This window comes from Centroberyx gerrardi, chromosome 22 (genome assembly GCF_048128805.1).
Source record: "Centroberyx gerrardi isolate f3 chromosome 22, fCenGer3.hap1.cur.20231027, whole genome shotgun sequence".
NCBI lineage: Eukaryota > Metazoa > Chordata > Actinopteri > Beryciformes > Berycidae > Centroberyx > Centroberyx gerrardi.
This window is the reverse complement of record NC_136018.1, coordinates 8,840,021-8,866,562: the sequence shown is the minus strand read 5'-3', so window position 1 is coordinate 8,866,562 and position 26,542 is coordinate 8,840,021. Positions and strand designations below refer to the sequence as shown.

The 26,542-nt window shown below is 42.4% G+C and overlaps 1 protein-coding gene across 1 annotated transcript; it reads right to left on the bottom strand.

Moving 5' to 3' along the window:
• esyt2b (extended synaptotagmin-like protein 2b) lies at positions 1 to 25,881 on the bottom strand. Its single transcript, XM_071912091.2, has 22 exons — positions 25,489 to 25,881; positions 21,515 to 21,556; positions 20,339 to 20,473; positions 19,943 to 20,019; positions 19,332 to 19,404; positions 17,261 to 17,350; positions 14,341 to 14,396; positions 10,478 to 10,598; positions 9,347 to 9,523; positions 8,982 to 9,064; positions 8,497 to 8,545; positions 8,128 to 8,217; positions 7,907 to 8,002; positions 6,094 to 6,156; positions 5,066 to 5,140; positions 4,099 to 4,185; positions 3,811 to 3,960; positions 2,409 to 2,764; positions 1,921 to 2,019; positions 1,474 to 1,605; positions 576 to 681; positions 1 to 54 (listed from the first exon to the last, which is right to left on the bottom strand). The coding sequence occupies exons 1-22, from the start codon at positions 25,879 to 25,881 to the stop codon at positions 1 to 3; spliced, it is 2,604 nt and encodes an 867-aa protein (XP_071768192.2).
• Between the last annotated feature and the right edge of the window lie 661 nt (positions 25,882 to 26,542).

The window sequence follows — 26,542 nt, the reverse complement described above, 5'->3', positions numbered from 1 at the left end:
TTACCATTGCGTCCATCCTTTTGATATATCCTCCCCACTCAAATCTACCAGCACCTGCAATTTTACAAGAAATGGAGTCAATGGAAGTTTTGCATCTTCTTAAATAAAAACAGAAACCTTCACTCTTCGAAACTACGGCTAATGTTACTGTTACATTCCCTAAAAATAAACCTGTTTCAGATAAAGTTTAACCAAAAGGGTCAGACGATAAAAAGGGGAAAAAGGCGTACTGAAAGGCACCCGTGGATTTGCCCAACGAGAGCTGTATGCAACTGAAGGGTTTCTAAGACACTACGGTGCATCCATCATGGGTGCTCACTAGTTTTGCCCAAAGGTCAGACAGAACAGAAAACTAAAACAGAGTTAAATCAAAAAGATTTTCCAAACAGCATGGATGTAAAAACAAAAAGGTCAAGAGGCAGAAGTCATCTCCCCTAACCAGCACAGCTATTGCCAATTCCACTTAAGGAGGAAGCCCCAGCAGCGACCATCAAACCTGGGAGGAAACTGACCTCAGAGTTAATGTTACCGCCCAACAGCCACAGCAGACAGAGACAGAGACCTGTAATAGTTACCTTTCCCAGGAGCCCTTTGTGTTTGGACAGGATGCTCCCTCCATTCTTCACTGCTACATCCAGAGTTCTCCTGTGGAGCTCCACCATAGATACACTGAACTCAAACCTGCACACACACACACACACACACACACACACACACAGCAAGGTCATTCAGTCGCTCTCACCCTCTGGAACTGCCTCCCCTTAAATATTAAACCTGCAGAGATCGAAGTTTTAAGAAGCTTTTAAAAACCCATCTCTCATCCATCGCACTATATTTTGTAATGTTCTGTCTGTTTGTCTTTTTTTATTTTTATCTCTGTCTTTTACATTCTTTGATTTTCACCTCTACAGCTCCTTGTAACATTGGTTTTGAAAGGCACTATATAAATAAAGTTTACTTACTTACACACACAAGCACATACACAGATATTTCATTATAGCAATCTATCTTTGATCAATTCAGTTTAAAAAATGATAGATTGTTCATTAACATATAACTCTGTAATGAGTTGTGATGCTGAAAAATAAAATAAAATAAGACTATTGCTGGTATGAAGAGCAGCTCCCTTGATCCTGTTTTAATTTGGCCCAAGTTCTTAGGCTTGATTCCTTAAAAAATATCTAAGAAAACTCAAAGCAATGAAGACGGGAAATAATGAAATTCTGCAATACAAAGCAGCTCAGAAGGTCTGTTAAACACAGTGCCAGTTATCACATTCATATGACGATGATATAATAAGAGAAAATCTGACATGAGTTACATTAAAAGATACAAACCTCCATATATAAAACACCTTAAAGAACAGACTTTCTATGTAAAGCCCAAAGCCACAACATACATCTGCATGATGGATCATTTTTAGAGTACAAACATGTGATGTAAGCATAAACTAGCGGGCGTGTCTGAACTCACGTCTGATCATAAACCGGGTTAAGGGTCCTCTTCAGCGTGCTGGTCTTCCTCCTCCCTGTCCTGCTCTTGTCAGGCAGCAAATAGAGCCGGATGAAGGGATCTGAGCCGTCTTTGGTGAAGGCTATCAAGTTACTGAGGACACATAGGACAACATGTTTGCAGTCACATGTTGCCAGGCACATGTTGGGGATTCAATTCTTAAATGTTTGCACTTCCAAAAGAAGCAAAATAATAATTTCCCACAAACAAAACTACCCCTAATTTAAAGTTGTTAATGGGGAATTTTACTGACAGAGATTTAAGCTAAAACCAGGTGCTAAAACCAGTGCATCCCTGAATTCAAGTGTGAGAAACACCCTTCCAACGAGATTTTATTTTTAAAAAGCGCTGGCTGATGTGGCTTTCACAGCTAAAAATGAAGTGCAGCGGGTGATGGCAGTTGCTCACCGGCAGGCATGCACCACCACGATGAGCTTGTTCCTCTGGGAGCTGTGTCGAACTGTCAGCTGAACCTCGCCCAGGGGGTATTGGCTGGGGGCCGAGCCGCTAAAAACACACCAGGCAGTCAGTGTCACTTTTATAGACTGCAGCTGAGTTTGGACAGTGCATGCGCATGTCGATGTATGTATGTATGTACGGATTGAAAGCTAGAGAGGTCAATAGCTGGATAGAGAAAACATGCATATACACAGACGGATATCATAAATCATGCTCAAATCAATGACACGCGAAGACACAACTGCACAACAGAATATCAGAAACAACATGGTGGAATCTAGTCGGACAGCAATAAGATTCATAAAATGAAGAGAAATAAAACTACGTTAAATGCAGGAAAACAAATCAGGTGAGGTAAGAGACAGATAGATCCATAGACACAGAGACTGTAGATGGATAAACAATCATAAGAATAATAAGTCATATCTGTCTTTTACTTCTGCAGCTGCCGGAGCCTCTGCTGAAGCTCCAGGGTGGCGAAGGGCAGGGAGATGTCGGAGGCCAGGCTGGGCGTGGACTCGTTATGTGGCAGGTGTTTCTGGGAGCTGGAGATGCAGGTGCTCAGGTTGGAGGTGCTCCGGATGGGGCTGGCCGAGTACGGCTCGCCGTCCCTGCGCTGGAGGGTGAGGGTGGAGGCGTCTATGGGCGGCGGAGGGCTGGGCGGCGGCGGCAGCGGGGACTCTGAGGCGGAGAGTCTCTGGGAGGGGCCCGTGGTCGGCTGCGTCAGGCTGGCCTTCCTCACCTGGACGGAGGAAGGCTGGTCCGAGGCGCCCTGCTTCTCCAGGCACAGGATCTACGGCAAGACGGGAGGAGGTTGGGGCTGACGCATGAGCAACGGTGCTACCAAGGGCCAGAGCTACAGCTGCCGAGTTTCTCTAACAATTTAGGGAAACGCACAAACCTCAACAATTTTCATTTAAAAGTAACTAAGTGCTGGAGTAACATCTTTAGCAAGTCTTTTAATTCTGCTACTACTTCTATTGAAATTTCCTGTCAAAGTACTTTTAGTCAAGTAATATATCCCCATACTTTTGACACCGCTGGATGGATGTGTGTGAAAGCTGTCATCATGCATACTGCACACAGAAAAATGAGGGTTCTTCAGGGGTTCTTTGGTTAGAGTAGTGGTTCTACATAGAACTGTACTGACTCAAACAATCCTCTGATTTGTTCAAATAAATTAAAAAGAAATCCCTGTAAAAATCAGAATAAGAAACCCATTATTAAGGTTTTTTTTAATGCTGCTGATGTGGAATATTTCATGCATTTTTAAAGGGTTCTTCATAGCTTCTCCAGAGGGTTCTTCCATGCTCAAATAGTTCTACATAGAACCTTCGCGCTATAAAGAATCTTTCTAAAAGGGTTCTTTGAAGCACCAAAAAGGGTTCTGCTATAATACAAGTCTGAAAAATCATTTTTTGGTGCGATACAGAACATCATGATTGAAAGAAATTTCAATCATGGTGTTTGATGGCTTCTAATGAGCTTGAATGCATGAACACTTCCAAGCTGTCAAGTCATTATAACAATTATTCCCACATCATGCGAACGCAGGATAGACTACAGTCATAGCAGAGTGTGATATGGAGGGAGAAAAGAAAAATGCAAAAGAAGACACACTCACTGAGAAATAAGCATTCTTGATTCTGACTGTTGAATCGTGTTTCCCCTGTTAGAAGTCGTTAACTATCCCCCCAGCTTTCACCCGGTCCTGTATGTTTTGAATCGGTACAGCCACATCTTGCACAGCTAACCTGGTTTCCTCAACTTGAATCGGTTAATCATTACTCTCCCTAAATGCATACAGTACTAATGAGGAGCGATGCGGTCTGCTTTTACCCTCAGGGCCATCTTAAGTTTCATGGTGGAGCTTGGCCCGGAGTTCTTGAGGGAAAAGCACTGAGTCAGCGTCATGTCTTCCTCCACCAACAGGCCGCTCAGAGGCACCGTCAAATTACCCAGGGTGCATTTGTGCTTGTCATCTTTCACCTGGGCATGAAAGAAAGAACATCTGCTTTGAGACAAGTCAGCTACTTATGCCACTTGGTGCACTGCCTTGTAACAAAAAAAATAAAAAAATAGCAGATGTTATCAGTGAAGTTTTAATGAGCTGTTATGCAGTGTTACCTCCAACTCAAGCTCTTGCCTCCTGGGATTGTGAACAAGGAATGAGAAAGCCTCTTCCCACAGAGGCTCACTGGTCTTAAACCGGATCTTAATGGGAGGGGACAGGTAGTCGTATGTTAGTTGTTAATTAAAAGATGCTTTGAGAGTCGTCTTCGAGAGAAGTTAATTGAAAACATTACTCAGCTGAAGAAATCTGGGAGTGTAATTGGAAAGTGTCACGTTTTTCATTTGGACGTAGAATCATAATATGATAAATAGCCAGTTTTAATTTAAGGGTAATGTCATCCATATTGGCTGATTAACTTTTTGGTAAAAGTTCATTGTGCATTGGCCCATCGTTTCAAAAGGGTAATATTATTTGGAAGAAGATTATATTAATGTAAAAAAAAAAATCTTAACATGCATTGATTTCTAGAAGTTTGAAACCTATTAACAAACTTTTGATATCTTCTTCCAGTCAATTACAATTTTCATATATGAAATGCATTTGACACCAATGTCTACCTAGAAGCTCTTCAGCAGTTGCTGGTTTTGATTCCTCAATTTGTACCTAGTTTCTCATCTATTTATTCCACAATCACAACAGAGTAAATTAGATAGAGCACCTGACAGTAGGCAACAGATAAGAATAAGATTTGTTGGTGTTTAAGGATTGCAGACTTCACTGTCATTGTGTGTTGAGAATGTATGACATAGTAAAAAATAACTACTTTATTTAATCTTTGGTTGTCCAAATACTTTTGCCAACTTAAAATGGGAACATCATGAATAAAAACAGCTGTAGAAGTTTAATTGTTCTTCTCATATGGATAGACACCTCAAATTAAAACTGGCTGTGCTTGAACACTATCAATGCATCATTTTAAGAGCACAGAGCTAAAGCATCTAAAAACTTGACAATATACAAATACTTATGGAGCTGAGTCATTTGTACCAACAAGTTCTTCTTTTGCCGTGTGTGACTCACCTTACTCTCAAACGTTTTGTGTCCAACAGTGAATTGGACATAAGGACTGGGTTCACTGCTGCCCTTCTTGCCCGACTGTGAGAGGATCAGACAGAGCGGTGTTAGACACTTCTACCAAGACACGCAATGCGGTTTTGCTCAACAAAAGGACACCCAAACACAAACAAACACTAGCTTCCTAAGACTTCAGATTAAACAGACAATGGTAAAAGGAGGAAAAACAACAATACTGTAGGTTTTGACCAGCAGGGCTGCAAGCAGAGACGCTACCAAGGAAACTGCCAAGCTTTGTCTCCTCTGCATTCTAATTTTAGTACTGCGTTCTGAGCTTTGACAGCTAAGAGCATTATTCAGTATTGGTTACAGATTAATAATAGCCTCCTTAGATACCAGCAGAGGACTATAACAATGGAGAGACGTCTTAGGTTACTCCTTAACCTGTCCTTACTCTTGTGGATGGTGCTTAAATTGGCCTCCTATTTTGCATCATTACAGATAAGCTCTATATTGACCACAAGTAGTTTTGAGAAGACACATAAGAAGGAAAAGTTCAAAATGCATGATGTTTCACATCTTGGTCTGAGGAGCGGTTATAATAGCACATCAAAAATGCACCATTTCTGTGCTGTTAGATTGAAATGTGCAAATCTTGACTGAAACCTTGATACCTAATTTCCTCTAATCTCTTCTAACTCATGATTAACTAAATTCACATTTAACTTTATAAATATTAGCGCACAATGTTAGATTTTTATGCGCAAGATCACATGGCAAATCTAAATAAGTTGGGAAATGTGAAAAATCGGGTGTCATTACAAGGAAGGAGAAAGGAGAAAGAGAGGTATAGCATAGCAAGGACATGATTATCCATCTTCATGCAACTGTTCGATGCAGACAGTTCAATCTGTGCTTGTTTAATAATCATCACAATCACATGACGTTGGATGGTGCACTTGAGAGCAACGACAGAGAGCACAGAAGAGACACAGGGTGTGATCTGTACATGCAACCCGCTTTTCCCACATTACCTTCAGGGCCTTAAAGACTGAGACTTGCTTCAACCCGTCATAGGTGAAATCTGACAGGTTGCTCTTTAAGCCACAGGGAGATGGGGAGAAAATCACACCCACAGTTAGTAGGACGGGAGTGATTCAGTACGGTTATGAGGCATGAGAAAAACCCAGAAAGAATGGAAAAGACTTGGGAATGGGTACTGAATCGATCAATGATATGAGTGAGGCATAAAAAAAAAAATAGCATGAGCGCCGATGTCGCTGAGGGAGCTTCTGGCAAAATTAAATGCTGCAGAGGAATGAAAGTACAGAGGTCTTTCCTTTAGGAAAGGCTGGGATGAGTTTTTGACCGCAGCTAGTATGAGACATTGTGTGATTTTTAACAAGCTAGCCTACACTCCTTCTATATCTGTAGAACTACACACTAATTGGCTCAGTGCTGACTACAGTGACGCTCAGATCATTATAACCTTTGACAGCCGGCTCTTTGTACAGTAGAAGTTTAATAACTCAGCCTTGAAGTGATACACCTGATTTAGCAGAATCTCAATCTGACTAATAAGTAAATTCAGATTTTTTCTGCTGCTTGCATGGTTTTGTTCCCCTGTGTCATTTCCCCCCCAAAGTATCTACTTAATGTTAATTGTTACTGGGTACTTGGAATACATTTTATTAGATATCACAGTAAAACCGTGCAGCTGAGACAACTGACATGCTCTATGGTACAAGTCTACGGGACCCCTGTTACTGTTCAACCCACGTTATCACACACACCGCTAATGCTGACACTGCCGGGATGCAAAGTACCGGAGGACTCACAAATAAGGTTCTACACTCTGAGGTATTGCTCTCACAAAAGACTAGGCCAGACGCTCTCCTCTCTCTTAAGTTTCCACAGCCCAAGCTCCCTGTGAAGACGCTCTTGGGTGAAGAGGGGGAGGAGAATAGAGGGGGAGGGTGGGGGGACAAGGTGGAGGTGTGAGACCTGCAGATGCCTAGATAGGGAAACTGTCATGTCGTCGTCATCGTGTGAAAACCTTGCCACTCCAATGTTTTCACTTAAATCAGGAGGATTTCAGGCTCCTCTATGGGCTGAGAAAGTTCTACCACCGTTGGTCTGATGAAAGCCTTTCAAAACCCATCTGATAAACAAAAAATGCATGGTGGTCAAGCAGAAAGACGTTTTTATTATTTCCTGATAAGTTCACATGGAGGTACAAGGTTTTCACCCGACAACAGCGGTATTCAAGTCATCAGCTTGACCAAAACATCTTGATATGAGACAGAATCGCTGAACAGTGATGTGACCTGACTGCATAGCCTGCTAGAAAACCTCTTGACCTGTGTAGCTACTATAGGAGTAAGAGAATAAATCTTTTCTGGACTAAGTTTTGAGGGGTTGGGAGGAGAATAAATCCCACAGGTCTTGTTCAGTTCACCTGGAGGTCAGAGTGCAGTGAAAACCAAATCTCAGAGAACAGGGAAACAGGGCAAACAGATTATGCAACACATGGAAGATCTTGCGAAAATATAACAAACAATAGTGAATTATTGCATGATGCATTAATCAATATTTAAACAAGTGCCCTACACTGGCATTTCTCACTAAACTGGTTCAGAGTGTTGCTAAATGTGAAGTGTGTGTGCTTTGGGCGGGGAACAATAAGCCTATTGCTTAATACAGTTAGAAGCCACAATACCCACTACACATAGAGCCCTTAGTTTCAGGCATATTGCTATAGTTTAGCCAAAGTGCCATGTTAGGGTACAGCAGCAGAACAATAGCATTATCACCATCAAAAATAAAGCAAACAGTGCGATAACTCACTGGCAGGTTCTTTGCTGAGTCCAGGTAGACCACCAGCAGAGCAGAAGACAGCCCGTCATTGGCCAGGCTTCTGTCTGCACGAACACTCCGCAGCACCTGATTGGACAGGAGAGACGGGGAGGGCAGTAACCACCGAGAAAGATGACTGACATGTATTCAATATCCACTGACAGTAGCTAATACTGACGAGCCAACATTGCGTGGGAGTGGGAAAAGTTTACCTGGTCCATCTTCTCAGGAGTGGAGAGCAGAGACAGCCACTCCAGTTTTAAGTGGAGTTTCCCGGTGGAAACCTCTTCCAGGTCAAACCACTGCAACAATTTGACCAAATGTCAAAGTTAAGCCATCGGGGGGATGCAGCAGCTTTCACGGTCTTGTTGTGAAGTGTTTAATTATTCATTTTTTTTAGGCATCGAATAGATCTGCCACAGGATATCTCCAAAAACCTTTAGGAGCTTCGCTAAATAATAGATACTTTGAATGGGTAAATAAGAGTGAACAGGACGTATTATGTTAAAGTCTACACAAATTCCTAAGATTTCACTCTGACTGAATTTATCGTATGAATGGACACAGAAAGAGAGTTTTACCTCATCAACCTTCTGCTCTTTGTGAAGCTCGGTCATATCGATCATCAGGCTGCAAATAAAGGCAGATAATGACACAAATTTAGATGGCAATCAGCAGGGGGAGAAATCTCACCGATTCATCTGAACAGAGGGGACCGCTATATCGATTCCCTGCTATGTGTTGTCGGTGCTGTGAGGCAGTGGGAGAAAGAGCTGGCGCTGGGTGTAAAGTTACAGCCTTGGGCCAAAATCAATCAGCTTTGCACTTGGGCCTGTGACTCGGGGATAAGACCTAAGCTTGAGTTTTAACTGATGTCCAGCAGCCAAGGATTCATTCATCACACTTTCCCTCCGAGTTTCCCAAGCAGTATTTAGGATGTACTACAAGCTGCAGCTCTCCTCGTTGCGTGTGACACATGGCTACAGCTGGCAAATTACAGAGAAGCGTGTTATTGGCCAAGATCAGATTTGTGATCAGAACAGAGCAGGATATGAGATGAGCTCACCTCCCCAGGAAATCATCTTTGTCTGGATCCTCGTCAAACAGCTCGATCTCAAGGTGTTGACCCGAGTGCTCGTACACCAGCGCCTGACGAAGACAAAGACTTATTGGTCACTGTTCAAACAGGCATGTCCACTCAATAGAAACCTACATTAATGCAAGTTCAGAGAATACTCGCATGTGGAAATAAGAAATTCCTGTAAACAAAGAAATGCAGGGTTCATGTGCTGATAATACTGGAATATACTGGAAAATTGTGTGATTCATCCGTGATCCTTTTTTCATAAATAACAAATGAGAGTGCAAACAGCACTCTAGGGAGCGTTCATCCCCTACTGCGGGAGTCGGGAGATATTCAAGACTTGTCACCTCGTAAACCTCGTTCCATTTTGGGTGGAGGCTCTCCTTGACCGTCTTGCTCTGGAATAGCTGGTTGCCAATCTGCAGGACACCGTAGGGGTCCGACTTGCCCTTGATCAGTCCTCCCAAAAACTTGTCCTTCCCTTCCAGATCCTGGGCCTCCAGGAAGTGGATCCTCAGGACACCCTAGGGAGACGTGCAGAGCGCAGAGTTAAGGGTACAGTTCTGAAATAGCAGCCACTGACACTTCGAGGCCGCAATGCAGTGGGAGTAGATAAGATGTGACATTACCCACAGGGTAATATGAAGCTTTGCAAGAGAAAACGCTGGCTTACTACCAGGGTTGGATAGTAATGGAACACTTGTAACGGCATTAAGTATTCTCAACACAAAATTTTTTTGCTGTATTCCATTACGTTACCTAAAAAATTGAAGTCTCATTAAAATTACTAAAATATCACAAGATATATTACCGAAAGAGATGTTGCATGTAGTGGACCACGCTGACATGTTTATCTTGTTGCCATGGATACTACAGGAGCTAGTGCTAAAGCCTTGAAATTCATTACACAAACATAACTCTACTGCTTGAATCGTGATACAGCAGAGGATACTGTTTTTTAGTCAATCACAGAGAGTTTTTTTTTAATTCATTTTTTGTGGCTTTGGCAGTAAAGGCATGTCTGAAAAGCTTCACCTGTTTTGCACCTGCATTTGTACTAAGATTCTTACAAAAATGCATATCGTATCGGCCGATATGGGCAGGAAGATATCGGATATCGGTTTCAGCCTCCAAAAAAAAACCCTCAGTAGTACTATCTCTACACTTGAAATTACTGATTACAATTTTGTTAAGGTAATAAGTAATTGTAATGAAATAAATGTTTTTAAATAACCCATCCAAGCCTGCTGACTACTTCACTTGTCAACAAACAAGTAAGGAACCATGGTGTGTTGTGTGATATGTGTTTTATCAGATGGCTGATGTCTGCTACCTTTCACCTACTAAGCATGTATGCCCACATAAAGCAGCTAGCAGATGTCCGAACCCAAAGGGAACATATTAAGAAATCGACACGATGAGGCATACTAATCGCCTCATCATACTTAATGAGATGCATTTTCAAATAGCGCAAGTACCTTTGGCATGGGGAAGCGAAGCTGGGCCAGTTCCACATCCCCCACCAGAGGGATGGTGATGCGGTTGGGTAACACCAAGTAACTGTAGATAATGTCTTGAATCAGACTGTCAGAGAAGCCACTGTAAGGGAGGGAGGGAGGGAGGGTTGAGAGAAGGGAGGAAAGGAGGAAAAATAGAATGAAACAATAAATTATTTAAAAGACAGTAAGGGTGCCCTTGGGTTATAAATATTCTCCTTTAATCTGAGTTTAGCGCAGCGAGATTTCACTTTACATGTTAGAAGATAGTAAGAATGTTGGAGTCAGTTCAAGCATGTTGCTGGTGTTGGCCAACAAACCTCTAAATATCCCTCTGATCCACTGATGATTCAACACTGGGTGACAACAGCAGTGACATTGAGGGCAGAGAATGGCATTACCGGGGTTCCCTGTGCATTCATTGAGCTGTCGTGGAACAGCAGGAAAATTGCCCTCAAAGCTGGAAAAATTTAAATACAACGAAATTTCATCTTCTCGAGTTATTGCTCAGCCTGTCTCCCAAAAGACAAATTGTTGCGATTACAGTGCAATTGTCCATATATCATAATATAGACATCCAAATGAGAGGCGTTCTTAAACTGCCTGAGATATTGAAAGTGATCCCAGGTCTCCAAGAACCAAAATTCACTCGCTAAATCTACAAAACGGATGCAGCGATCCCTTGTGCTGCTTAGGTTGAGCACCAATGTACTTGGTGAGAGCATGTGTGTCATTGGGGTTGTAAAGAACACAAACTCCCAACCCAGATGTCTTGTTGAATGAGGCCCATGACACCTGCAGACGGCTCAACAATCGTTTCTGCCGTTCCCCCCTCTTCACTCCCACACTGATTACACCTATATTAGACCAATAACTTCCTCCTCACCGTCAGCCTCGACAGCAATGAGCTCATGGGACAACAGCCCGCTCACCCATTCACAAACTGAATGGTACCAACAAACATAGACTGAAGGCCGGCTGACTCTTCAGGCTTGAAACGTCCCGCTCAGCAGTTTAGAAACTAAACTGTATCAGCAAACAGTAAGCTTAATTATGTAAAGCAATTATACCAGGAGCTGAGAACGGTGCATGACTACCCATAACTGCTACAATACCTATGCAATTACACGTTGCATCTCAATTTCTCTGATTTCTTCTACCTCACAATTAACCAAACACACATTCAACTTTATAAATAATAGTGTGCGACGTTAAATATTTTGAAGTTACACCACATGGCAAGTTGGGAAAAAAACTGAAAATTAAATATTGTGAGAGAGCAAAGCCATAAGCACATTTAGGCATAACACAGGCACAGACAGTATATGATTATCCATCATCATGCGTATTTTTGACTAAGAAATGATTCCAACTGACATGAAATACTAAAGAGACAGACTCGTTTTTTTAAATGTCAAATGTTATGCAACAAACCAGATGTCCACAATGGAAACCACCCAAATGTCAACAATTGATCTTTGGCCAGAAGCTATGTGACATTTCCAAGCAATCAATAATTTTGTGTGTGCTGGAATTTTATGTTTTTATGTAAGTGTGGTTCAGAATTATGCAGTAAAGGTTGTGAACCACTCGCCTAATCTACAGTCGCCAATAAAACAAAACTCTGGGATATGACACAATAAGCAAGGAAATTGTCTTAGGAATGATGAATTAAATGTCGAACAACACTTAACATTGTACAAATGCCTGCAGTTGACGACTTCATTGTAATGAGTATATCATAAACATAGATGTACTGTTTCCTTTGGCAATTTCCTTCAGCGCTGTCCTGCACAAACAATGGAATTTCTGTCGACTGTCGAACAATTAAGGAGCCGCATACAGGCCACCAGCTCTGACATAAACTCCAAACGAAATAAACTCAATATTGCCGTCTGAATTCCTCCGGAGTCAGGAGAAACATTCAGTTGATCAATCCTCGGCTTAGCTTCCAGAGAAGCGGCGGGCTACCGTTCTTCTCTGTGAGCTGATTAGAGACAACATGATTCTCTGGTGGGGGATTGATCGCAGCGAGAGTCTACCTCCAGCTAAGAACCACGGGTGTGAAGGGGATTCCAGCCACATCAGCTCTTATTGCTGCATTTCTGTTGCTCCCCTGGCATAAAAACAGCAGCAACACCCCCACTTTCTTGCCTGTGTGCGCATGCCCACACACACACACAAATTAGATAGATGTTCACCTTAGGACGAGTATTGCTCATAACTGCTGACACTTACGCACACAGACACACACCTTAGAGCGTTTGCTAGAGCTGTAAAACCTCCTCAACAACAATAACAATAACATTACAACAACCGTGGTTAGACAGCATTTGTTGCAGAACTATAACGGGGTTTAAGAGCTGTATATTGCTGGGGTGGGGGGGGGTGTTAGAGGATAAGTGTGGTTTTGTGTGTTTGATGACACTGTCCAGCCCTCAAGCAGGCAGCTGATGCTGTCTGTCTGTCGCCTGCATTCAAGGAACAGTGTAGCTGCAGCTACTATTTCACTATCCGGGCCTGACTCCCGCCCCCAGCTACCAACCCCCTCTCTCCTGCACGTGAGCCCCCCTGCAGGCCAACAGACACATGCACACCCACACACACAGGCACACACAACAAGCTGCCTGGATCCATTTCACCCCTACAGAGAAATGTCAACAGCAGGACCGGTGTGTGTGTGTGTGTCCTGTGTGGAGAAGAGGGGGCAGACTGGCCGCTGAGCTCGGCCTGTGTCAACACGCCCGTCTAAATCGCCTGGGTGAACAATAACCGGCTGAAATCCCAGATGTTTGCATGCAACCAAAGTGCATGTGTCACTTACTGTGTGTCACAAAAAGTGGAATTATTGCTAAAGACATTAGCCGCATGACGCAACTCTTTATCTACTCTTTCTCACGACTCCTGAGGGAAATATGGACACACACACACAACCCATAAAAACACACCGAGACACTCCTGCTAAGTGAGGAACAAGTCTATAAACACCACAATTCTTAATCTGACCTGTCTCAGCCCCGGTGAAACCGCGAAACACAAATTTAGGAGATCACAGTGACTCAAGTCGCAGTTCATCTCACTTCCTTCACTGGCAGAGACGGCAAATATGATGATTCATTAGTTACCAATCGCCCTGAAATTTGGCACCGGTTCTGTGTGAAGTTAGTGTTGCTGATGTTTTGATACAGTTTATGTGAATACCTATTTTGTGACTAGAATATGTCAACCAATAATTGGGGAATAAGGGAGTAGGAAGGCATGAAAATATAAGCAAGCGGTCATTCAACACACATTTTTAGTGTCCACTGTGACTGAAAACACAATCAATAAAATGACACACGCAATCCCTCCCTCCTGTAGTAGAACAGCAGGCTTTCTCCCAAGCTGACCCACCCGGCGTGCTTTATAATTTAAACCCTCACTCTTTGTCTTTTCACCATTTACCATAATTTCACATTTAAAAGCTTTGCCAATGTGGAGTGTTTCAGCTTTCATGCCCCCTGAGTGTCTGCACCCCGGCCGCCGCTCATGCCCATTTTAGATGCTTCTAGTAATGAAACAGGAGTTGAAAATTTACAGCGTCCTCAAATTAACCTTGCTGGTTTCTGAGCCGGGCTTTATCTTATTTCCTTAGTTCCTGGTTGCTCTTGTATGAGCGCCTATAATGGCGTGAAAGCCTTGCTGTCACTCAAGACTGCAAGCTTTCACCTGTAACTAAAACCCCCAGATTTCCTCTCTCTCTCTCTCTCTCTCTCTCTCTGTCTCTCTCTCTCTCTCTGTCTCTCTCACACACACAGAAAGACTTTTTCCTGATGAGCAAGACAAGCAGGTTTGAATGAACTTACTTGAGCCCAGGAATGTCTAGTATATTGCTGAGGCCAGTCCAGTTGATGTCCAGAAGCTAAAAGAAAATTAAGGAGGGCATACCAGTTAATCAGGTGAAGCAAGACTGCTGCATTGGAAAACACACTTCTCTCTGCTGACTTCTCTACCACCTGAATGAATACATAAAGATTGGTAGAGAGGAAGATCAAATTACTTTCAATTGATCCACACTTAACTTTATTGTTTTGTGGCCCCCTGTGCTACATTTACCAGTCGGTGTGTTTTCTGGCTAAAAAATCCCCTGATTAATCACAGCAAACAAAGTAAATCTAACAAAAGGATGCAGCAAACCAAAACAAATCAAAAGTTATATTCCAAAATGCTAGATATCCATTTTGGAACTAAATCACTACCTCACTACCTGTAAAAATGAAATGTTATTTTGTCAAACAAAGCTTTATGTTTGCTCTATTGATTATTTTGTAAGTGTGGTGTAAGAATGGAGGATATCTCATTTTGGAACAAAGGTCTTCAAATATTGACATGGCAAACAGCCTTAAATTGCACACCAGTTTGGCGATGGAATGTAAATAATATATAAAAAGTGTTTTTGGCATATATTTCAGCTCAGTCTTTCCCTTTTTTTCATGTTTGCCTTACTTATTTAGCGCTCCAGTGGACACTTTGAGTGCACAATTAGCTATAAGTCACAACCCACTGACAGAGACCAGAGATCCTAGCATGGAATTGGAAAAAAAAAAAAAAAACACACCTGGCTTACTGAAATATTTATCACAGCAGCAGCAGCCCTCTGGGGTCTCATTAGTTGCCAGGGTATAATGAGGTCAGTTACACCGTACTTTTCCATGGTCGTTACCAGGTTTTACTAATTATTCAGGAGTCAAAAACGGACAAACAATAGCGAACTGATACAAACATATACTCATTTAATTCACTTTCAGGGTAAAACTGGCAGCTTGTGAGTCAAACCAGGATTAGGGAATAGGGGAACGAAAAGAATAGCTTGGTACAGCTAAGTCAGGTAAAGATGGCATCGCCTGAGGCAGGAAACTCCCAGGCAGACAGATCCTGCCTCTCAGCGAGCTTTCATCTCTATCTGCCTCTAAGCTGAAGGAATGGGTTCAATGCGTTTTCTTAATGAGCCATTCTCACCCTCAGTTCTCACCCTAAGTTGCTTACACTGCAGCAGATGTATTGTGTGCTGCAGGGAAGAAATGAGCATTGCAGGGCCATGAATGATGCGTGTGCATGAATGTGTGTTGGGGCTGAGGGGTTTGCGGGGATACACCCCTGTACATCATTTACATGAAGCGATCAAAAGCTTCTTTCTGGGTTTGGGTTACTCATACCAAAGCAATCCAGGGCTGTGGATATCTCCTAATTTGGCTGTTCAACAGGATCATAAACATGGTGGTTTGCAATCCAAACAGCTGACAGTGAAAAAATATTTTCCATGTTCCTCTCACTACATAATAGTCGGTGTGTCAAGTAAGCAATCACAATCAATATCTTCCATTACTGGACTCTGCTGCAAATCATTCATTTTACCCAGCATTAGACTGGCCATTCAATTGAGCTTCACTGCTGAATTGCCTTTAAAAATGTCACTGCACAATAGCTTCATCTTTGTATTTACACTGCAGTGCCTTGCATCAATGTGATCACAGCTGACTTTGGCCTAGACCTCTTATGGTCTGGGAATGTTTCTCTTTTGTTTGGCACACAAGATCAGACCATCTATGGAGGGCTGAAAGGAGGAGGAGGAGGTTGGCTTATTTGAATACACTGAATTCAAGGGTAAACTGTATTGCAATTCTCCCCCATAGGAAATGGCTTCGATTATTAATGGGAATTTATTTTCTCTTGTTTCCTATATGCAAATATAATGTCCTTCCTCTAGGAGCAGGAACAGATAGAGATGCATTAGGCTTGAGGCCACAGGGACAGCTGTTGATGTACAGCGCAATGATGAAATAAACCTGCACACCAAGTACCATTAACACCCTTACCCTACATGTCTATATTTGTGCAAGTTTATGTGTATGTATGTGTGTGCGTGTGTGTGTGTGTGTGTGTGTGCATGCATGTGGGACTGCACTGATTTACTGAGCTGTTGCCTTCTCCCTTCAGCCTCCTACAGCACTATCTCCACCTTGAGTCTCAGCTAAGTGCCTGGGGTAAAGAAATCCACCAAAGTAGGGCTAGCTTGATCTGCAGCTATTTAAAGCCCTGGTGTAGTTCCACTGGGTACTCCTATTTGGCTTAAATCGGTCAAATATTTTTAGGCTCTGCAGCACTGGCTCTGCACCAGGGGTGAAAAGGGAAATTGATTAAATATGCATTGGCAAGTATCTGATATGCATGCAACTGGTACTGCAAAAATGCAAATTATGTGGAAGTGCGTAAGCTACAAGATGATAGGCAATGTTGATAAGCCATGACAGTAAAGAAAAATGAATTGAATTTGAACTGGACTTCAGGGCTGCAAAATATCAGCAAAACATCACATTGTGATTCAGCTGTGATATATCATTGTTTAAAGTTTGGTTTTAAGTCATTAATTCTGCCCGAAAGGTGCAAACAGAAAAACAAAACAGAAAACCAGAAAACCATTCTGTGATAAACATTAGTCAGAGTGTGTATAATGTTTCTTTGTCTATTGTGCTGAAAAATCTCCCTTATTTTCATTTTTAGGCATGGCTGTGCAGAAAAGAGGTGAATAGGGAATGTGTTTTATGGCTGGATTTTAAGATTTTAGGATTTACATTTACATTTAAAAAGGCCCATTTTGCAGCTTTTGCTATAAAGACACTGCATTCTTTCATATAAAAATATCACTATAAATTCAATCTCCCATCCGCTGAACTATTTTAATTGAAGTGACGTAACTAGTGTTATATTTCCAGCATCAGGACTTACCGGTTTCTTGAGGAAGAACAGAGACAGGGCTCCAACAAGGGGCATGTCGCCCAGCAACGGCTCCATCACCACTCTCAACACTCCATGGAGCTGTGGAAACACAGGGGGACACACACACACACACACACACACACACACAGAGTTAAAGACAGAGCTCAAGGGAACTCACACCCCGGTGGCCCTTGACATTCCTGAGCGGTGGAGCCGTTAGCTGTAGCACATGACAGGTCGGAAACTCGATCCTGTCCACTGTCCCAGCCTGACTTCACACCTGCCCCGTGTCATCCTCCACCTTCTCCATAACATATTAAGACAATTACAGGGATTATTGCATTGGAAGTGCTTTAGACGCATCATGGAGATCTCACCACACAGCTGCTTTAATCCACACTTTGACAGATACTGGTTTTTGAAGAACAATAGTTTTGTATTGAAGTGGTCCATAGCTGATATTTTGTCCCAATTATATCTTTCAATTTTCTCCACTTTCATGCCAAAAGTATTCTGAGTGTTTCCCCCCAGAATTTTATTCTTGTCAGGATAGAAAAGCCTCTGAAACAGCATTTAGACCATCATGTGAGACTAAAACTTATTCAATGGTAGGGGAAACTCTGGGATAGATTACAACCCTTAAATGGAGAATTAATTTACAAAAAAAACATTATTGACCAATTAAACAAATAAATAAAACATACAAAGAAAATAAAATTTAATTGCAAGTTTTACAGCCTGACTTTAAGGAGCTGTGGTCAGGGAAGAACCTTCATCATCATCATCATCATCATCATCATCATCATCGTGATATCGGATATTTAATAAAAGGCCAATGCCAGCCCATTGTCTAACCTTACATTACACAAAGCCACAGGCACCCAAAGGTTTTGAAAGAGGAATTGAATTACTTGTTAAATCTTGCGGATACGGAGTGAATTGCTCCCGCTATGTGTAATTTGAAGCAGCTCATGGAGCGATGGGACTAACGTATTAGTGCTTTATAATGAGCTGGAGAGAAATGTAGGTCTGCCAGTTATATAATGGGAGCGGTGCAGAACAAATGTCTCTCAGGGACAGACCCAACAGCACTCGGTCTCCAAGGAGGCAGATTGATTGTTTTTTCTGCCAGCTATGTTCCACTGCAGCAACAGCCAAGGGGCCAAGGACATACAAAAGCACCAAAACACACACACACACACACATAAACACACACATACACACCTCTCTGTTGTCAGCAAGCCAGTACACTTAAGCAGATGAATCTTTGAGAGGAATAATATTCAATTTAAGAATTCAAATATACTTTATTACGTGGCTATTTAATTTTTTTCAATATTTCATTTGTTTTAATATTGAACTGATTAAATCAGTTGAGCAGAGGAGGAGCTCAGGCTGTAGCAAGATCAGTATCATCTTTTAAATCACTTCTCAAGCACACTTTATACGGAAAGCCTTTTTATAATGTTCTTTTTTATGTTCTGTTTCATCCCTGTTGTTCTGTTTATCCTCTCTTTTATTGCATTGCTTCATTTATATAAATTGTTTTATAAAGCACTTTGTAATGGTTGTTTGGAAAAGCACTAAAGAAATTAAGTTTATTGTCGTTTTTGTTATTTATTTATTTACTTTATTATATGGATGAGGACAGCCAAATCAGTATGAGCATGAACACCTTTCCTCCAAATATAGAAATACAAGAGTTAAGACTATAATCTGTGACATGCCACTGTTCAATAAAGCAGCGAGCTTCATATTAAGACATTTCATAGAAGTCATTGGACAGTAAGAACTTTTGATTTCTACAAAAAAAAAAAAAGCTACTCCTCTGAATGTAATCTGTCCAAATACCTTTGCCGTCCCAGTATTATGTACTGTACAGAAAGTAGTGCAGCTCTTAAAACTGTTCATCCAGTACGGCTACAAAGCCCCTCAAGTCCCTGTGTCATTTTATATCAAATGCTTAGTGTGCCTTTTCTGACAGCCATGGTAGCAGCCAGAAATCATGCCAGAGTTGACTGTATCTGTGAGGATGTGTTAGCAAGACAGAAACAACTGAAGCAAAGAAGAATTCCCTTACCTGGATGCTCTTAATGCCAGCTTTGCAGTAGTATCTTTTGATGTCCACATCAATTTCAGTATTCCCAACAAAGCTGAATAACAAAAAAAACACAGTAGGCTTGCTAAAAATCCCATACCGGGGTTCCTATACTCACTTGAACATCAAATTCAAGGACATTCAGTCTTGTTTGGTTAAATTCAAAGAGTCAAAATTGGCATGTTTTGGGATAAGACATGACATTGGTCAAAACCAGACATCATAGAGGCCTCATTTTGTAGCCTACTCATGATCTTGTCAAGTCAAGAAATCATGGTGAAATCATGGTATTCATTTTAAAACTGCTGCTGTATCAACACAAATATCCATCACAGGGTTTTCCTTGGGATGTGAAGTGTTGATCCTAGTCCCAGAGCCGAGGCATACTGATGAATTTGGGTGCTATATTGTCATAAAAAATCAAGTACATCCGTTCATATTAAGGCCTTCTTTTATTTTTCTCAAATCCACAAACTTTCAAAAAAGCTCAAGGCTTGTGGGAAGCCTGCCATACAATAGAAACTAGAACCAGAAACAATTAAAGCTACAGTGAATTAAACAGATCTGCTCTAGCACGGCACTGGTTGGCTCACCTGATCTGTAGGTCCATGATGATCTGACGCTTGTCCACATTTTCTGTGTAAACCTTGACCCCGTTGACCCTCAGGGGCTGCAGCGAAACAGAGGGAACGATTACGGCCACTAAGTCACCCCAGTCCATCAACACCCCACCAACACCTACACCCCTCCTGCATCCCGCGTGGCTAGCATGAGGTTGACCCCTCCGGTGACCCCCACATGGAAACTATTTAAGAAACAAGCGGGCCCACATGTCAACGACGTGCACGCGTGTTCACGTTCACACACACACCCACGCCAGCTGCCCCGCCACCACCTGCTGCTAGTAGCCCGTTTTGTCCCTGCTGCAGCGGCACTTGACCGGTCTGAGTGCCTGAAAGCACCATGCGGGAACATGAAGAGGCACTTACTTTGTCCCCCATGTCAATCTTGCTGAAGCAGAAGGTGCTGAGGTGGGCGTTGGCCCCCTTCACCGCCGGCTCGATCGTCTCGCGGAACAGTTTCTCCACAAACTGGCAGATGTACGGCCACATCTGTCTCACTGTCTGAGAGGGTGCAGGGACAGAAGAGACACATCACTGGGCTGGCATCTGCCCAGCTGGCACGCTCACTCAATTTCATAGAGGGGGCACGGTAGAAGGTGGATCGGACAAACTAAAAATTGGTGCCTTTCCCCCCCATTATTATTCAGAAAGGCATGTACATGACTCAGGCGGACAAACACTGTTACCTACCAAGAACTCACTCACTACCTCAACCTCGCCTCCTTTAGGTTATTCTTGCTCACTCATACAGGTGCATGTCCCACTGCCTGAATAATATAGCTACATTAAAATATTCAAAATGTAGTTATATTTAAGTAAAACCTTGTCAGACTCATACACATCAAGCTGTGACGGTAACCGATTAAATTTTGATGATAGTATCGAGAAATTCTTAACGTACACTTATGAATATTTCAACCTTGACATCCAGTTTGCCATAGGGATTCATTTTTTATTTATTTTTTATTTCTCCTTTATTTAACCAGGTGAGTCCCATTGAGATCTCTTTTGCAAGGGAGGCCAAGAGAGCAGCAAACAGATGTTACAAAAATACAACACAAAACCACAATATAAAATTACAAGGAATACATACAAATATACAAATTACACAGTATACAATCTAAGTAAAACAGCTACAAACTTCAGTTTTCAAAGACTGCAACAGACTTTTAAAATCACCCAGAGGGATGAAGTGATCCAGGTTTGCATCTTTCTGGAGCTGATTCCAGGACCATGGAGCATAATAAATAAAGCCATCTTCTCAAATTCTGTGGAAGGGCGAGGGATTCAAAAGGGTTCATGTGACTTACTAGCTGATTTATGCACACTGTGCAGTGAATGCACCCCACAGTGCTGCAGAAGCAAGACACAGGACTGTTGTGTGCAGCTTAATGTGCTGCAGTGCACAGTAAGGCTACACTCAAAGCTGGAGTGGGAAGGGAAGAGAGGGAGAGGGATAGAGAGGGAAAGACAGGCTACCTTCACATCCCATCTATCCCAGAATCCACAGAGCAAAAGTAAGGCAGTTGTTTGATTCTTTACCTTGTTTAGCCACTCCACTCTTTCCACATCTGGAAAGTGGACCTACAAAGGAGCAAACAGAACAGATAATCACCATGTTTGTTTTGTTAAGCCTATTAATGCAACATGCAACAAGCACTCTATGGGGTGAGATTTGTGCCACCAGACGACTGAATTTGAATTATGTGTTCTGATTTTTTATGTGATCAGTGAAACTGAATATTTCTTTTAATTAACTGAACTTGTATATATTCAGTTTCAATTTAAGTATTCAATTTCAAATTCAACTCTTGAAATTAAATAAAGACTCTTGACATAAAATAAAAGGCTTTTTAAAATTGTGCAGTGGAACTTCTTCCTTTTTCATTAAAAATGTGATGTCTACTTTATTTATTATCAACATTTCCATGTTAGCTTGTATAGGATAATTGACATCATTGTAAACCGAAACCTTAGAATCTCTGCTTTCATTTAAGATTGTAAAAGTCAGCAAAGCCTGGATATGCTATTCATGTTACTACACCAACACCTCTAAAGGAATGTGCATACATTAGAAGGATGACAGATGTTAGTGAAACAACAGCAGAATAATACTGTGCATCTGTAATTTCACTGAATCAAAATAAAAACCGATACCACATTAAATGTGACTGAAATACTGCACCAAGTCTGAACTATAGCTCCTCCACGCCACCACAGTGACTAAAGCAGGCCTAGATTCAGGAAAGCCCTGGAGATTAACTCTATACTGTGCACACAGGCAGCATGCGGGGACACGCACCTTAATAAATAAAAGATAGACCCAGCCTCTGACAAAATGTCTAGCTAAAAGAAGAACCGCACCTTTTCATAACACTAAATCTAATGCTGTTGCCTGGGTGCAATTTCAAAATGAAGTGATGGGCCTGCCTGGCGTCCTGGGGGGAGATAACATGTTGTGCGACAGCTACAGGAGACAGCACTGCTGCTAATGTGGGCTGGAAAAGTGCTGATGCAGCATTACGGTGGCAGAGTGGCATAAAGCAGTGACAAGAGCAGGAGGAGAGGGAATAGAAACCTCTAGTGAGCATGACACATTCGGGCCTATAGTTTTTTTTTTATGAAGCGAGAGTTATATAATCATTAGGAAGAGACACACCGGCGAGGCTGCACTATTACACCTGACACACTGACCTAACTCATTCAGACAATGTAGGTGAAGAGCAGCAGTCGTAATGGATCATTCATGCAATAGGACAGATTGTTTTGGAGTAAAGTGTGTTGTGTTGTCAGACGAATGCTGTCATCCTTCAAAGTAGAAACTGGGAGCAGAGCAGTTAATTATTCAGTTCTGCTCATCTTCGTTAGCGTGGAACTGAGAAGTTATCGAGGTGTAGGCCTATATGTGTAATTAAGAGGCTGCTTGGGCTTGATCGAAACATTCTTAATTGAAGGGGTTTCTCTCTGAGCTGAGGCTGCTTAAAATCAGCACACAGGTATGTAATCAGGAACTCAATAAGTGCAGGAAGAAGGGAAAAAAAAGTAACTTCCAATTAGAAATGAATGGCAGCTGGGTGACCACTCAAATACTGAAAAAACAGAAAACCACATTCCTGAACCAGTGGGACACAGGAGGTGATCTCTTCACTTTGTAAAGTATTTGAATCAGCTGACATGTCCTCCAGTGATTTGCACAGATATCAACTTGTGCGCACCTCTCACTCTGTCACAAAAAAGTGCATCTACTCAAGGTCTAAAATGTTGGATTATGCAGTCAGACTCTAAAGAATGCACTTATCGAGCTTCTCAAGCAACAGACTGGCCTACTTCTTTAACACTGCTTGTGTCCTGCAGGACTTTCAAATAAGACCCAGAATCTTACTTGTGGAGCAGGTAGCTAGCTACAGCGGCAAGCAGCCAATGACTCACCCTGGATTTATAGAGCCGAGGAAACAAACCGGAACGGGGAGTGCCCTTCAGCAATATGACAGCTTCAGGATTTTTTGGCATTCTGCTAGAAAGAGCTTTTCTGTCTGCGAAAACAATGCCATCCCTATTAGCAGCGATGCGGCGAGGTGTACTCAGCCTGTCAGTCTTAAGGGCCGACCTTTGGAGCGTCCAGATCGCTCGCTGTGGAGCGTTGGAAGGTGTAATGTGTTAGATATGTGCAGATACGGCCACCCAGGTATGACCCATTTCCTCTTTCCCCCAAAACAAGACAGAAGGGCTAAGTGTAGCGCTTGACTTGCTGACAAACACAGGGCAGAGGATGGTCATGTCACTCAATAACTCATTTTTCCTTTAAGTGGGATACGGCCAAATACCATCCTCTCATACTCTCTCCCATCTCGCCCCCTCCGCCCCCCTTATTTAATATCCTCAACACAACCACAGCCTTGTGTCAGCAGAATTAGCTTTTCACTGTGCTCAAAACAGCCGTAAACATAAGGCAGCGCTGAATATCACAAACCGGTGGAGCGGTGACTCTGATATACGGGCAGCTGTCACTGCTAGACACACCAGAGCGGACAGGAGGTGCTACATTTACTAGTTAATAAATTAAGTAGCTGAGACTTGATTGGGCTTCTACAAGTCCGTTTATCTCTGTCTGTGGGACTTCAAATAGAGTTAAACGCGAACCCTAACCCTCTAATAAAGAGCTTAACTGCAGGTAGTCTCAACCAGATTCACTTTGAATACAAGTGAATTCTACTTCAACCCTACATAACATGACATTTAGGGCAGATTTGGTGCATTAATACCATAATACCAATTTTTTACTTGTCTTGCAAACCCATTCTGAAGAGTCACACGGCATATGATTCTGTGACAATTAACATTTTTGATAGAAATTAAGAGCTCTATTACAAAACACTATATATCCATTTTGGGGGGAAAAACACAACCTGCAGTTCATCATTCACTATCTCTACAATTTCATCAATCTAGCCTGTAAAAGTAATATCATTTTGTCAGCTATGAACTGAAGTTACCTACAGTAATAATCTACAGTAATATCCTTTAAAAAGGTATTGGAATTTGTTATAAATGTTTTGCTATCAATCATTGTGCCAGAGTAGGTGCCACTTTTTTTTTCAAACTGTACACATCTCCTTTTGGAGCAAAACTCTTCCAAAGGAGTCAGCATTATGGCAGAGACATTATCAGATGGATTAAAGGGTAATCATGGCCAAATAAAAGAGCTCTAATGCCTAAGCCTGACCTGTAATTCAGTATTTATTACCTCTCAGACCTCAGCCAATGTATCATCATGAAATACACTGCACTTTCCTCTTACTGTCAGGCAAATAAGCAAAGCATACTTCAATTTGGTGTTCAGTGGAGTTGCAGGCTATTTTGTGCTTGGGTAGCACTCGATCAAACACAATCTAACTTGTTATTTCAGTGGTTCCTTGAGGTTCCCTGCCAAATCAGGAAATAGCTCAATTTCACTCTTATTTTGTTCACTAGAAGTTTGCACGATCAATGGGAGACTGTACAGTAACAATGATCAGAGGATTAAATCTCTCCACCTGGCTGCAGTTTAGAGATGAGATGCTGGCACAAAAGCTTTATCAAAGGTTGGTCTGTGGTCTATTGATCTGGGGGTCCTTGACATGAAAAAGTCAAGAACCGCTGTGTTATCTTACAAGTTTACAAAGATAAAGGGGTGCAGTAAATAGAGAGTGTTACTGCAAGAGGGATGGCGGTCCGGGTCTTAAAATAACAGGGACCCTGTGGGCATGTTTCCTTCCCACCATGGTGTCTGGTTCACCATTGTACCCTGCTGTATTTAGACTGGGGCTCAGTCTAATGTCACTGAGGGACAGCTGCTTGATCACAGCTTTACAGCTCAACACTGGTCCTCCTCTTGTCAGCTGATTATTTTTTCCTGGAAACTCACAAATATGGTTCACAAATATCACATGCTTTTCAGAGAAACACCCAGCTAGGGTAAATGACAGCTGAAATGATTTGATCTAGTTTAGAGGGGAGACTTCGGGAGGGCATCTTACCCATGGTGGTAAATCAGAGGTGGTAAGACTCTGTTTGACACTTCTCTCCTCCTGCTCAAAGAAAGCCAAGGCTCTGCTCAGTCGGCTGTTCTTCCCTCCCGAGTTTCTCCTCCACCAGAAAAAGATGACAAGTCCAATCAACAGCCAGCTGAAGCTGAATTCAAAATAACCCAGGGCGTAAATGGGGAAAATGAGCACAAAGGTTTTAGCGAACTGGACCCAGGTGTGGGTCAGCTCGCTGGTCGAGGACACCGGCGTGTCATCGGCAATGTTCACCGGTGAGGGACGGGCAAAGTTGGCGCTGGGCTGAACCGGGCTCGGGGAGTTCTGCCCGTTCTCCTTGGGCGCCGCGGGGCTTGCGTTGTGCGAGTGGGCTCCTCGTACCGCCGTCATGCTGTCTCTTGACATGTCCTGCTGCCCGGAGTCTGTCTTCAAACTGCTAAAATGCGGGGAGAGTCGGTTCCCATGTGGGAGCGGATCGAACCGTGTCCAAATTGTCACGTTGGTTCACCTGCATACCAGCCCATTGCCTTCGGGGGAATCGTTGACACAGACTATTTTCTCGCCTTTACGACTCAATCCCTGGGAAAACATTCTACCGATTACATTGGTTGTCTTAGCCAGTCCATTACACAGCCGTACTTGCCTCTGCCTCTACAGTGGGTGCAGGCGATAGGAATGATCCTGACCTGCACTGTGCGCTCCTACTGCCCGATAGTTTAGCTAAAGAGTGCTAAATAGCGCCACCTGGTGCTCACTAGCGGTAAACACACTTTTGGTGGCTTGATAGACCATTTATTGTAGAGTGAAAGCAAAGTTACATTCCTGTGAGGAAATTAACAAAAAAGCAATACCTAGGCTACAGCAGGCAATGGAGTTCAAATCAATAATCAAAATGTATGCTAATAAATAAGATAGGTCAAAATGAAGAGCACAGAAACATCGATCGATATACGCATTTCATCTCTAGCAAACATTAGAGCAAATATTAACAGCACCATCAGAGGCATTCCATTCAGTAATTAAAATCACGTACGCCAGAAAAGTTAAAAGA